Below are 13,656 nucleotides of genomic sequence, written 5' to 3'. Positions count from 1 at the left end.
GATATTCTAACTTTTCTACCAGTATTTTTACAAATCCAAAATCATTGCTTCTGTTATTTGGTAATAGTCTCTCTTCTAGCACTAAGTCTAGGGCTAGTACCATGAGGAAAATGTCTTTTGAAGAGCTTTAAGATTGTTGCAAGAAAGGGTTATGCTATTCTTGTCCAAAAAAATGGGTGAGGGGTCATGTATATTCCAATCAGCAATTACTGTTATTAGATGTGTCTGCTAAAAGGTTTGGTGATATGGGTTGTGAGGATCAAGAGGTTTAACTTGTTGAGATCACATCATGTGCAGTTTATGAGACATCAGCTTCTCAGCATATTCAAACCATGAAGGTGTCTGGTTTTATTAAAAATTGTTCTGTGATTGTGTTCCTTGATTAGGGTAGCTCCCACAATTTTATTAGCTTGAATGTTGCAAAGAAGTTAGGATAGAAGGTTGATGCTACCAAAACTTTCGATGTTATGATTGCAAATGGTGGTACCATTTCTAGTAAAGGGTGTTGTCCTCAGGTTAGATTGTAGATTTAGAATTATGAAGATATCTCTTATTTCTATGTGTTACAACTAGGAGGCTGTGGTGTTGTTTTAGGGGCTCAGTGGCTCCGAACTTTATGACCTATTCTTTAGGACTTTGACAAGCTCAAAATAGAGTTTAGATTAGAGCAGAAGCACTACTGTATATCTAGTTTCCTTCCTCTTTCACCTATGCCAACTGCTGCCTATCATGTAGAAAAATTGTTATCTCAGGAACTCTTAGGTATGGTTTTGTTCTATATTGACTCTAAGACACAAGTGGTAGTAACAGGGGATTTAACAGACATTCAAAAGGCTGAATTGGATGATTTATTGTCTCAATTTGTTGTGGTTTCCAGACACCAACCACTCTACCTCCTTCTCGATCTCATGACCACAAAATCCCACTTTTGGAGGGAAGCAAGCCTACGAGTACTCGACCTTATAGGTATGGTACTTTACAAAAATCTAAGATTGAAAAATGCGTTCAAGAATTGTTGAATTCTAGTTTTATTAGGGCTAGTAACAATCATTTTTCATCGCCAATATTGTTGGTTTAAAAGAAGGACAATAGTTGAAGGATGTGTATAGGTTATAGGGCTTTCAATTTGTTAACCATCAAGGATAAGTATCATATACCATTGATTGATGAGTTGCTAGAAGAATTATTTGGTGCTGATTTTTTTTTCAAAATTGGATTTGCATGCTGGTTACCATCAAATTGGAGTTCATCCTGATGACAATAAAAAAGCAGCTTTTCGTACCCATGATGGCCATTACAAATTCCTTGTAATGCCATTTGATCTCATAAACGCTCCAGCCACCTTCCAAAGCTTGAAGAATGAAATTTTTAGGCCATACTTAAGGAAATTTGTATTGGTTTTCTTCGATGATTTTCTAGTTTATAGTTCTTGGGAAACACATCTCCATCATTTGTCTTTGGTGTTTCTCATTCTGGGACATAATCAACTTTTTGTGAAGAAGATCAAGTATGATTTTGGTAAATCCCAAATAGAGTACTTAGGCCATGTGGTTTACATACAAGGTGTTGCTACAGACCCATCAAAGCTTCAGTCTATACAGGATTGGCTGATTCCTTTATCTATTAAAGCTTTACGGGGGTTTCTTGACCTCACAGGTTATTATCGAACGTTCATCCTTGATTATGGGAGGATTTGTGGGCCTTCAACTGCACTTACAAAAAATGATGCTTTCAAGTGGACTAATGAAGCTACGGTTGCCTTCCAATCTCTTAATGATGTTATGATTTCCCTTCAAGTTCTTTCTTTACTTGATTTTTCTAAGACTTTCATTATTAAAATGGATGCTTCCAATACCGGCATTGGTGCTGTTTTACATCAGGAGGGAAGACCTATAGCTTTTACAAGCAATGCCCTCGACCCTAAAGCTCAAGCTATGTCTACTTATGAAAGGGAAATGCTCACCATAATTCACGATATCAAGAAATGGCAGTCTTACATTCAAGGAAAGCACTTTATCATTAAAACGAATCATCACAATTTGAAGTTTTTCTTACAGAATAGAGCTCACACTCATTTCCAGCAAAAGTGAACATCTAAACTACTTGGGTTTGACTACGAAATATAGTATAAACAGGGCTATGATAATGTTGTTTCAGATGCCTTTTCTAAGATGCATTTGGAGGTCGAGTTAGCTGCCATTTCATATCCTTATATGGGTTGGTTGGATGATATAAGGAGGCATGTGGAACAAGACCCTTGGATTGTCCCAAAAATTAAAGAATTGTCATTGTCCACTGATGGAGCTTCTACATCCATAGCTAAGTACCATTTTGACAATGGTTTTCTTAAATATAAGAGAAAAATTGTTTTGAGCCCATCTAGTTGTTAGAGGGATAAGGTTTTTTATAAGCATCATTGTAATCCAGTAGCAGGTTATTCGAGTTTTCTCAAGACATACAAAAGAATTTCCAGGTCCTTCTATTGTCAAAGAATGAAAACAGATACCATGTAGTGGGTGGCAACATGTCAAGTCTGTCAACAAAACAAGAATGAAACTATTTCCTTCTCTTGGGTTACTCAAACCCTTTCCCATTCTTTCCATTGTATGGATAGACATAGCCATAGACTTCATTGTGGGTCTTCCTCCTTGCAAGGGTAAAACAATTGTCTTCGTGGTAGTAGATCGACTCTCAAAGTATGCTTATTTCTTACCTATCTCTCACCCTTACACTACTCATTCTGTAGCTCAAATATTTGTTGACCACATCTTCAAGCTCCATGGTATGCAATCAACAATAGTGAGTGATCGAGATCCTATTTTTCTAAGCTCTTTCTGGAAAGAATTTTTCTCATTGCAAGGTTCCAAGTTATGTTTGAGTTCGGGTTACCATCCTCAGATGGATGGTTAAATGGAGGTCTAGAAACATACTTACAATGTTTTTGCAGCCATCAACCTAAAAATTGGGTTCACTGGCTTTCTTGGGCAGAATGGCGTTACAATACTACCTTCCATACTTCTTCAAAACATACACCTTATGAGGTTGTTTATGGCCAACCTCTTCCTGTTTGCCTACTTATGAGTCGAGTACAATTAAACTGGATGTGGTTGATCGTAGCTTACAAGAGAGAGGCAGAATATTGTCCCAACTTAAGACTAATCTCGTTGATGCTCAAGTGAGAATGAAACAACAAGCTGATAAACACTAAAGTGAGAGGTGTTTTGATGTCGAAGATATGGTATTTCTTAGACTTGTACCTTATCAACACCAATCTCTTCCTAAGCACTATTTTCATAAACTTCAGCCAAAGTTTTATGGGCCATTCAAAGTGTTGGCAAAGGTGGGTTCAGTTGCATACAAGATTGATCTTCCTGCCACTTCAAAACTTCATCCAGTCTTTCGCCTGCTTGAAGAAACAATTGAGTTCTGGAATTGTTCTTGTAGCACCATTGCCCGTGGTAACAGAGGAGGGTATTTTGGAAGATTATCCCATTGCCATTTTGCAACAAAGTGATCAGCCATGGTACTTCCCCTGTCACTAAGGTTCTGATACACTAGAAGCATCATTAAAGGAAGACGCCTTTTGGGAAAATTATGCAACATTCAAACAAAGGTTTCCTACATTTCAATCTTGAAGACAAGGTTCATTTTGAAGGGTGAGGTAATGATAGGATATTGTTAATTGTACAAAGAATATGTTTGTTAATTGCCAGGTGTCTTGTAGCTATTGGGTCAATGTGTGTTAGTTAAAGGATAATGTTTGTTAGATATGGATAATGGTTATTAGATATTGGTGGGATTCCCTGTTGGCCTTAGCTTGCAAGTCTGGTATTAATATTGATCACTTGTGCAACGCAATGTTATGATTTGTAATAGACAGTTGTGAAGTAATACAAAGAGATATTAGCATACAAGTGAAAGGTTAGAACAATGGTTCTATTACTAAGACACAAAAAAAGGTGTTCATGCCCCTTTTCTTGTTTATCACTGAAGGAGGTTGAGGTTCCATTCTAAACTTAATTAGAAAAATAGGTAGTAGCCCAACTCTAAAGTGGTGGGTTTGAAAAGCCGAACCAAATTCGAAAAAATCAATCCAAAAATCACTTAACCAAAAAAATAATAATAATAATAATAATAATTGAACAAAAGTGAAATCTTTTGGTTCGATTTCGATTTCGATTTCAATGGTTCAAAAATTGAACCAAATTAAAAATTTATTTATTTATGTTACGTATTTGTTTTTCAAGCTCAATTTCAAGTCAACCATCAAACTAATTTTAGGCCTACATATGTTGAAAGCTGAACTTCAAGCCCAATTTATCCGTAGCCGCATCTTCCTTCTCTCCCTCTTCTTCCTTTATCATGGGCCCGTAACATGTTTTCCTTGGTAGGTCTTGGTCACAGGGTGAGTAGGAATAAACTAAGTCCAGAATAGGCTTGATCATTCAATGAAGGTTAAATTAGATTAATAGTCCCGTAGTAATAGGTTAATCGAAAAATAGTCTCCGTGGTGAAAAAAACTTGGATTTAAACCTTTGTGATGAAGTCCAAGATTTAATCCAACAGACATCCCACCCCGTCTTTTTTCCAACTAACCCCAAGTAGTCCATAAGCCCCAAAACCCCCATCAAATTGTTGTTGAACGCTGACAGGCTGACAGCCACATCGGCTCCGACGACTAGCAGCGTGAAGCCACTGAACATTAAAGTTGAATACTTTCATTTTTTTCAATTTTTTGAACAAGAGATCGTTTAATGGATGAGAGATCTTCTTCTCTCTCCGATTTTTCCACTCGGGCGTGTGAAATCAGCTTCTGGTCCAATCAGATTCGGTTGCTGAAGCAGAAATGCTTCAACTCCCGCAGATAACAGAGCTCTTTGACTCGATTCTTCAGATTCAGCTCTCTGTTTTCAGTTGTAGAAAAATGGATGTTTGAAAACTGGTTTTGATTTCGAATCACTCCTCACCAACATTCAAACCAATCTCACTACTACCCAACTTCTGTAGATCATCCCGATTCTCCGTTTTCAATCAGATTGCAAAATTGTTTAAAAAAAATTCAGATATGATCTTGAGTTTTGTCATCTCTTCAATAAACTCCAGGTGTTGGGTTTACCGTTTAAATCAAAATTCCTACAAAATTAACAAACCAACAATTCAATTAAAGTTCTCACATAAGAAACTTTAAATGTTACTTCAATTGTCTAGTGCTGCAATAAAAGAATCTAGTCGTTCAAATGGACAAAAGAGTTTTGAATGGAATCGATGGAGCAAAGAATTCATAGCTTTGGATGAATGATAATTTTTCCCCTTCTGCTTATGAAGGCTGAATGGGTTAATGGAGTTTACAGAAATGTTAATTGTGGGTTTGAATCCTGACGAACTTCATCACGAGAGTTTAAATTCGAATTTTTTTTATCACGAGGACTATCTTCCGATTACCCTATTAGCATAGGACCACTAATCCAATTTAGCCTTCAATGAAAGGCATATGACATTTCAATCGCGTTAAATCAGGTTGTGAATTTAACCTAATAGGGCGAGGAAATGGCGGTCTTTAAAAAGTAAAAACAACCAAAAAGGTCTTTGCTTTACTATTTTAGAGAAGATTACGTAGCCAGCCAAAACTTGAGGGACATCGCTAAACATATTGATCACATATTTCTGGATAGTTTTCCGTTTGGAGCTTCTAAAAATGGATGGGCAGGGACTATTTGTAGATAGAGAGAAGCAAGATACACAAACATGGCAATGGTTTTATAGAGGCATATATTTCCATAGTTGAAAAGGATTTTAGAAATAAAATCCCTACATAGAAGGACTTGGGAGTTCTTCCTTGAGGTCCTTCTATGCGACTCTGAGAGAGGCTTTCCCATAATATGACCATTGCAGGAACCACATCATCTGATACAATGGGCCTGAAGGGTGGTGTTATTCTTCTCGGCTTTATCGCCTTTGCTTTGTTTTCTTGCGTCGATGGTTTATCCGGCGGCGAACATCTTTTGGGGGAGGTTGTCCGTCGTAGCATGGCTGAGAACGACACCGCCTGGGTGAGCAGTAAAGTCTTTACGTTTCAAGACAAATATTTAAATATTGGATTTCAATTAACGTGATGATGTTTAATTTATTCGTGTCCGTCTCTAACAACTATGGAACTATATTGTCATCTACCGTGTCATTTGATGACTAAATTATTTTTTAAAAAGGATAATGCTAGGGAGGTCAAATTTTTTAAATCAAATGATGTGTTTGTTGATGATTGAATTATTATTAAACGTTGATTAATGTGCTTATCTTTTATTGATGACACATCATTTAGTTTGCAAATTTAGTTAAAAATGTTGATCTCCTTAACATTACTCTTTAAAACTATTAGGGTGAAAAGTGTAGTAAGTTGCATTAATATTGCACAGTTAAAGAGCGTAGACATTGCATATTGTTCCACAATCTCCTAACTAATAAAATGAAAGAAAATTTACATTAGAACTGTAATAAACCACAAAATATATGCTTCATATCCCATAGTTCCCTAAATTTTGTATTTATTGTAAGCGGTGGATTGTTCGGATGATTAAGACATTATTATTCAACTCACTGCATTTCTGAATTTAAACCCACCCCTGGATCGACCTACCGTGGTCTGGGCAAATCACTTTTGCATCCTACTATCCAAGTTCCAATATGCAAAATTAGAAGTTGTACACATGTGAATGGAGTATGATGAAGAACAAGGAAAATGGAAAGAGAATCTACAACTTGGCATAAAGTGGAGGTTTGCAGCAAATAGTACGTAGAGAAGCAAGTTGTAACTTGGCAACAAGGAATTGTCCAAAAACAAAACTAGTCAACTAGGAAAGTTTTATGTCCTCCCCCTTTTTTTCTTTTTGACAGGGATCCCACAACTACTCACAAATATCTATATAAGAAAGTTACCAACAAATATCTAACAAAATATTATGCACAGAGGGATATGATAACACAACATTTTTAAACTCTTACATACCCATATTTAATTGTGTTTCATGTTTTTTCATGTTTTTCTTTAATTTATTCAAGACGACAATCAATATAAATACAAAAAAACAAAAGTGTTTAGAAATCACCTCCCATGCACAAATAGAAAAATATTTTTAAACACCTGTTTGATAATCCCTTTATTAACTGAAAAATCTTTTGTTAATTGTTTTTAGCTTTCTAGTGTTAAAAAATTATTTAAAAAATACAACTGTTGCCAAATTTATTAAACTCAAAAAAGTAGCTTTCAGTTTCAGTTTAATTCTATTTTTTTAATTTTAAAACAAAAACTAAAAATTAAAAAGAAAGATTTTCAAACGACCATTAAGAGAATCACATTTTTATGAAAAATGATTCACATTTTAAACTACCTATGTCAATCACATTAGAAAGTTAATTGTATATAAAATATTCTTGTCACATGACAATGTTAAAACAATCCAGTTATGAAATGCCATGCATGTGTCTTGCATAATCAAATATGACAGTTCGATGAAAGTTTTTCTCTGCATTATTTTTTACAGCAAATGTGTTAGTTACTACATAATCTAGCTAATATAGTTAAAAGAAGAAGTTAAAAGGAGATTAAAATGTGTGTATAATTTGGTGAGAGGTGTGAACAACACTCCAAAAACATATCACGAGTCATTACAAGACAAGGCCAACCAGCCTCTTTCTTCCCGTGCAGACAACAACCTAGCTTCTGCCTTCTGCTAATTATTTCCACATTTCTCTCACTTTGTCTGCCACTTTTTCTACCAAAAAAAAAAATCACAGCATTTTAGCAAAACCAAGCCCTCAAATTTCAGTGCTTTCCTTGCTGAAGTGCTTTATCCAACCATGGTTTTTAATCAGTCACTGAAGTTTGTTCTTGCCCTCTCTTTTCTTGTCCTTTATTTTAACTCCATTAATTTGCATGCCCTTAACATTGGTGTCCAAGCCACAGATGCCTCCATTGTTCTGGTTTGCTCCTTAATTACCATGTTCTTCTTAATAATCTATTTACTTTTAATATTTTTTGGGTTCCCAATTGCTTTCAAATCATAACTTGTTCTCCCTTCCCATAAATTCTAAATATTTGCAGAGTAAAGATTGCAGTAGACAATGTGAGTCAGAGTTCTGTACAGGTACTGCATTTTATTTAATTAAAATTTGGATTTAGTTAATGAACTGATCAAATTATGTTTATACCATTTTTCTTTGCCAAATTATAAGGAAATTAATTACATTTTTCTTGAGTTTAATTTTGTTTTTGTAATGACAGTGCCTCCATTTTTGAGATATGGGAAGTATTGTGGGCTTTTATACAGTGGATGCCCAGGGGAGCAGCCCTGCGATGGCCTAGATGCATGTTGTATGAAGCATGATAACTGCGTTCAATCGAAAAACAGTGCGTTCATTTTCTTAATCCTTACAATCTTTTTACAGTTTACTGTGCTCTGAGATTATTTATCATTTTGTTTTCGTGGGTTAGAAATATTTTTTATATACAACAAAAGATATTCAAATCCGGGTGAATCGACAACACATGCGTCCTTACCAATGTAGTTATGCTCACGTCTATGGGGTGCAAATTTGAATTAGCGTAGGAAGATTAATTAAAACTGTAGCATCAAACACTTCTGTGTTGGTAGAGAAGATATTTATATGAAATAGTCATATAGATTATAAATCGGGGAAGGAGACACTTTGATGAGCTTTTTCAAGTGTCGGGGGTGTAAGTGTAATATTTAAAAATTTTTTGTCAAACGATAGATTTGTTAGAATAGGAAGCATACGAGGTTTGAACTTACACCATCATACAAGAGCAACACTCCTCTGCACCACTGTGATAAAATGCCACTTGCTAAGCCTAATATTTAATTACGTGTTTCATGTTTGACAGAACCTAAATGGGGTGTTTGTGCACATGATCCATACTGAAATCTAGCGCACGTCTTTTAGTACTAAAGCCAGGAATCCGAACACATGACCTCATATGCACTAAATTATTTGAGTTACAAATTCATCGCTTCTATTTATTTTCATTTTAATCGGGTTGTCTATGAGAACAACTTGAATGCAACAGGTTCACAGTTGCATAGTATCTCGGTCTAATTAATAATGCAATGTCAGTGTGATGAAAAACGTTTACATGGTATAATATTGTTGAACCGAGACACCATGTTACCGATAAACCCTTTCCGTGGAAGTCTCTTTCTACGAGAGATTAGATTTGCAAGTGCAAATAGAAGGAAAAGTAAATAATGGTGGTATTTTGTTATGTTTGTGGTGCAGATGACTATCTAAGCTCAGAGTGCAGCCAAACGTTCCTAAATTGCATGGCAGAGTTCAAAAACAAAAGAGGGAAAACGTTTAAGGGGAACAAATGCCATGTCGAGGATGTTGTCGAAGTTATAACCCTTGTCATGGAGGCTGCTTTAGTTGCTGGAAGATATCTCCATAAGCCGTAACACCACAGCAGCTAGCCTCTATCCTCTAGTCATTTCTAATTGTTTCACAATTTCGTTTTCCTTTTTCTTTCTTTTTCTCGTGTTATTTCTTCTTGCGTTTAATAAAAAGAAAAAACAAATTTCATTCAGAATTCTGTCTTCGTCATGGAGGAGGAAAAATAGAAAGAAGTGAAAATTGTAAATTACATATTTATACTTTAAATTAAATTTTGTAGATGTCCAGGTTGACATGGTGTTTGATCAATTTCTCTAAAATTCCACACCATGAGACACTGATTCCAACAAATAATCAAGTCCACTATAACTCAAAAGTGCCTACTGCATATATATGTATTACCAAATAAGGAATAAAAGTATATTTAGGAAAACCTCTCTAATTACCTGAGCTACTAGGCTTAGATCCGCTCTTCGCCTTTGCAGCTCTTCCTGAAGAAGCATCTGGGCCATCTCTATTAGCTAGTGAACTTGCCGCTCTTGCCGCAACTAATTCGCATCTGGGTCATCTCTATCGGCTAGTGAACTAGCCGCTCTTGCCGCAACTAATTCATCTAGGGCCACTCTCTCAGTTGGTTAGCTAGTGTCAATGGCCATCTGCTATCTTTTAAGTCTATGAATGACATAATTGAAACATTGAACTCACGATTTCATCTTTATTTTGGACTTCAAATTCAATAAATAAAATGAAAACAACCAACAAGATAAACAGGTTGTGCAGGGGAGACAAAAATGGTGTGTGGTTACCATAAGGCAGCATACAATTCAAAATACTAGACATTAAGCAACTGTAAATTCATAAGTAGCACGATATAAAGTCAGTAATAAGTTGAGTCAACTGTTTATGATACACAATCTCTGAATAAGAAGATTTCAATTCTTAGACAACATATAGATCTTGAAACTTTTCAGGAATGCTATTAATTCACACGAAGTTCGTACAGATCCCCACACGAGTAAAGTACACCGACCACATATAACATAACTCAAGTTCCTCTAGAAATAGGATCTAAAAAATTTAATGATAACTGTTATTGGGACTCCAGTACAATTTCTCCCTTGTACGTTAAAAACCAAGAGTGCACAATGACATTTTTGGAGTGCTAGTGACTGCTCCTATTTGGAAATATGGAGTTACCTAGATGACCAAGCAAACCCTGACCACGAATGAAAGACGTTGTAACTTTCATGCCCAATATAATCCCAAGGTGGATCATTATATCTCAATTCAAACCAGAACAGTACCTACAGCATTAATAAGACCATGTGTCTTAGTAGCAAAAATCTATCAAACTTTTAATACTCAAATCAACAACTAAGATCAAAACATCAGCAAACATTAAATGTATAAAAAAGAATCTTGCAGTTCCAAATTGTAACGAACTCTGTATCTCAGTGCCATATGCCGACAAATCAGACCAGGAGATCTTGAAAGTGTATACCTACGATGTAAGGTATGACATTGCCAGTTATTTTTAATAACATGACTTCATTTTCCCTTTGTGGTAAGCAAATGAATAAATGAAGTGAACCGGGCAAACTAGCCAGGGTTGATATCCAATCAGAAGCTGGCATATTGGAGGCAGAAGATTTAAGCAAAATGGAGCAAATCTGTAGTGGATTGCGTGCAGCTCATGTGCAAGGTAACACATCGAGAACATGAAGGATTATTAAAGATACTGGAATTTCCCTAACAAGAGGAAGTAGATTTAGTGACGAATGTACATTGACTTACACGAGCAAAGTTTACGCTTTACGACAAACATTCATGCAAAACACGAAGTGCATTCATCCAAAGTAACCACAGCCAGAATCTCAACTTGGACCGCTGATTATAAATGGAAATCTGAACAAACTAAAGCTAAAGGTATCTAATCGCCAGTAACCAGGCAAAACCTGAGTGAGTCTATGATTGTAATAACCACAAGTAACAGATCCATTAATAGTTCTTACATCCATAAGTTCAAGGCAGTAATGAAACAGAAGTATCACTAGAACGATATCAAGTACATAAGTACACAGAATTTGGTAATACAAAACATTCTTGATTCTACAACCAAAACCAAAAAACAGAACAACAGCAGGATAGAAATACCATCATACACAAGCCAAAGTGTCCATATGTGCATAAGCAGATTGCCATCGAACTATTAGAGACCTCTTGGTGTAAATGTTTTTGGGAGTTAAGTCACAAACTTTCTTATCCCTAAGATTATAAGAGATGACCTTACAGGGAATGTGCAGCAAAATAGACAAATCATGCTCATCAACAAAAACAACAACAAATGAGTAGTAGGGTTCAAGAGGGTTGCAAACCATCTCCGGAAATGCAGAGCTTATGGCATTAAGGTCGACATTGTACTTGACAAACCAACCAGAGTAGTCCTTCTCCATCTCCAGCACCTCAAATTGCGAAAGTTGCGGCCTAGAAATTTCGATAAGATGCAAATGGCCACAAGACTCCCCAAAATATCTATGCCATCGGTAGCCACCGTGACCCGGCGGACTTGGCACAGTCCTGAAACGATGTTCATCTGTGTCATAGAGCAAAACCTTACTTGCATCGCCAATCCAACTAATTAGTCCATTGCAGTGCACTCCACGGCTGAAGTTCATATCGAATTTTGCAGGGAAATTAGCCCGAAAAACCTTCCAACTTCGGGTCTCAGACAAAAAGACCTTAAATTGGTAACCTCCAACTGACTCAGAAATGGTACTAACGACGACAACCTTGTAATGAATCGATTTCGCAGGATCGAAAGCCAAAGCGACACCCGAAACGGTTGTCGATTTAGTAGCAGCTGGAAAAAAGAACGTTGAGAACTTACTGGTTGTGGGATTGACAACGTAGTACCTTCCGGTCGTGCTGAGGGAGGAGCAGCACAGGAGCAAGCCGTTGCAGGACTGCAGAATCTCGACGCCCCGTGGGTCGCCGATAAAATTGAGAGGTTTGGAGCGAAACCCAGATGGATTTTCGTCGTTGCCGAGAGAGGTGAAGAAGATTTCTTGAGATATTATGGTCCGGGCGAAGAAGGCAGAGACCTTGGAATTTGGGTTTTGGAGGGCATGGCGGTTGCAGAAGTTGGGGCCGGAGATAAGAGCGAGCCAGTGCTTGGAGACGGATTTGAACCGGAGCAGAGATTTAGGGGGCATGCAAAGAAGGATATGTGCAAGGAGGTCTTCGTTGCTGGCTATGGTTTCAGCTGCTTCGGGACAAAGACTCTCCATTTTCCTAAGGTCTTTTTCTTGTTCTATCCGACGGTAAGCGGTGCGATGCGGTTTAGTTTCGAGTTTTATGCGATATAGATTAAAGGATTGTAAAGTTTAAAAAATAGACTGCTTCTATGTAAGTTAAAAAAAAATATAACGAAATATCATTAAATTTGATACTTTTTACTTATAAATAAATAAATAAATAAATAAAGTATGTGATCATCCATTAACGTAATAATGTATTTTTATGTAATTATTATATTTTAAAAATAAAAATTGAAGTTTGTAGTTATATTTGTTTATATTAATGAGATTTTAAATAAAATTCATATTTTGTGGAATTAAAAATATTAAAGGAAAATTATACTCGTTAATATATTATATAGTAGTAATGGTATCGAATACCACTACCACAACAACAAAGTATTTTCCCACTAAATAGGGTCGGTTATATGAATCCTAAAACGCCATTGCGCTCAGTTCTGTGTCACGTCTTCCGTTAGATTCAAATACTCTAAGTCTTTTCTTAGAGTATCTTCCAAAGTCTTTCTAGATCTTCCTCTACCCCTTCAGCCCTGAACATCTATCCCGTAATCGCATATTCTAACCGGAGCATCAGTAGGCATTCGTTTCATATGTCCAAACCACCATAATCGATTTTCTCTCATCTTTCCTTCAATTTCGGCTACTCCTACTTTATATTAAATATTCTCATTCCTAATCTTATCATTTCTCGTGTGCCCATACATCCAACGAAGCATTATCATCTCCTCTACACCCATTTTATGTACATGTTGATGTTTCACCACCCAACATTCTGTGCCATAAAGCATTGTTGTCTTATAAAAGTTTCCCTTGAGCTTCAGTAGCATACGACAGTCACACAACAAGCCGGATGCATTCTCCCACTTCATCCATCCAGCTTGTATTATATGGTTGAGGTTTCCATTCAACTTTCCGTTCTTTTGCAAGATAGATCCTA

At 36.4% G+C, this 13,656-nt stretch overlaps 2 protein-coding genes across 4 annotated transcripts; one reads left to right on the top strand and one right to left on the bottom strand.

Annotated features, from left to right (window-relative positions):
* Positions 1 to 5,745: 5,745 nt before the first annotated feature.
* On the top strand, positions 5,746 to 9,711 carry LOC114820530 (phospholipase A2-alpha-like). 2 transcript variants are annotated; one of them, XM_029091438.2, is made up of 4 exons: positions 5,746 to 6,050; positions 8,099 to 8,141; positions 8,279 to 8,404; positions 9,292 to 9,711. In XM_029091438.2, the coding sequence occupies exons 1-4, from the start codon at positions 5,880 to 5,882 to the stop codon at positions 9,465 to 9,467; spliced, it is 516 nt and encodes a 171-aa protein (XP_028947271.2). In that variant the 5' UTR covers positions 5,746 to 5,879; the 3' UTR covers positions 9,468 to 9,711. The 2 variants fall into 2 exon arrangements, with proteins under 2 accessions (XP_028947271.2, XP_028947272.1); XM_029091439.2 differs by lacking the exon at positions 5,746 to 6,050 and adding an exon at positions 7,643 to 7,977.
* Positions 9,627 to 12,797, bottom strand: LOC114820529 (F-box protein At5g07610-like). Of its 2 annotated transcripts, XM_070810610.1 has the most exons (3): positions 11,778 to 12,797; positions 10,600 to 10,706; positions 9,627 to 10,074 (listed from the first exon to the last, which is right to left on the bottom strand). In XM_070810610.1, the coding sequence occupies exons 1-3, from the start codon at positions 12,687 to 12,689 to the stop codon at positions 10,062 to 10,064; spliced, it is 1,032 nt and encodes a 343-aa protein (XP_070666711.1). In that variant the 5' UTR covers positions 12,690 to 12,797; the 3' UTR covers positions 9,627 to 10,061. The 2 variants fall into 2 exon arrangements, with proteins under 2 accessions (XP_070666711.1, XP_028947270.2); XM_029091437.2 differs by lacking the exon at positions 10,600 to 10,706.
* Between the last annotated feature and the right edge of the window lie 859 nt (positions 12,798 to 13,656).

This window comes from Malus domestica, chromosome 13 (genome assembly GCF_042453785.1).
Source record: "Malus domestica chromosome 13, GDT2T_hap1".
NCBI lineage: Eukaryota > Viridiplantae > Streptophyta > Magnoliopsida > Rosales > Rosaceae > Malus > Malus domestica.
This window is presented reverse-complemented; position numbering and strand designations above follow the sequence as displayed.

Coding starts and splice junctions, on each gene's coding strand:
- LOC114820530 (XM_029091438.2), top strand. CDS start 5,880: ATGACCATTGCAGGAACCACATCATCTGATACAATGGGCCTGAAGGGT. Junction 8,142..8,278: donor TGAGTCAGAGTTCTGTACAG/GTACTGCATTTT, acceptor TTGTAATGACAG/TGCCTCCATTTTTGAGATAT. Junction 8,405..9,291: donor CTGCGTTCAATCGAAAAACA/GTGCGTTCATTT, acceptor TTTGTGGTGCAG/ATGACTATCTAAGCTCAGAG.
- LOC114820529 (XM_070810610.1), bottom strand. CDS start 12,689: ATGGAGAGTCTTTGTCCCGAAGCAGCTGAAACCATAGCCAGCAACGAA. Junction 10,707..11,777: donor GCTCTGCATTTCCGGAGATG/GTTTGCAACCCT, acceptor TTAATGCTGTAG/GTACTGTTCTGGTTTGAATT.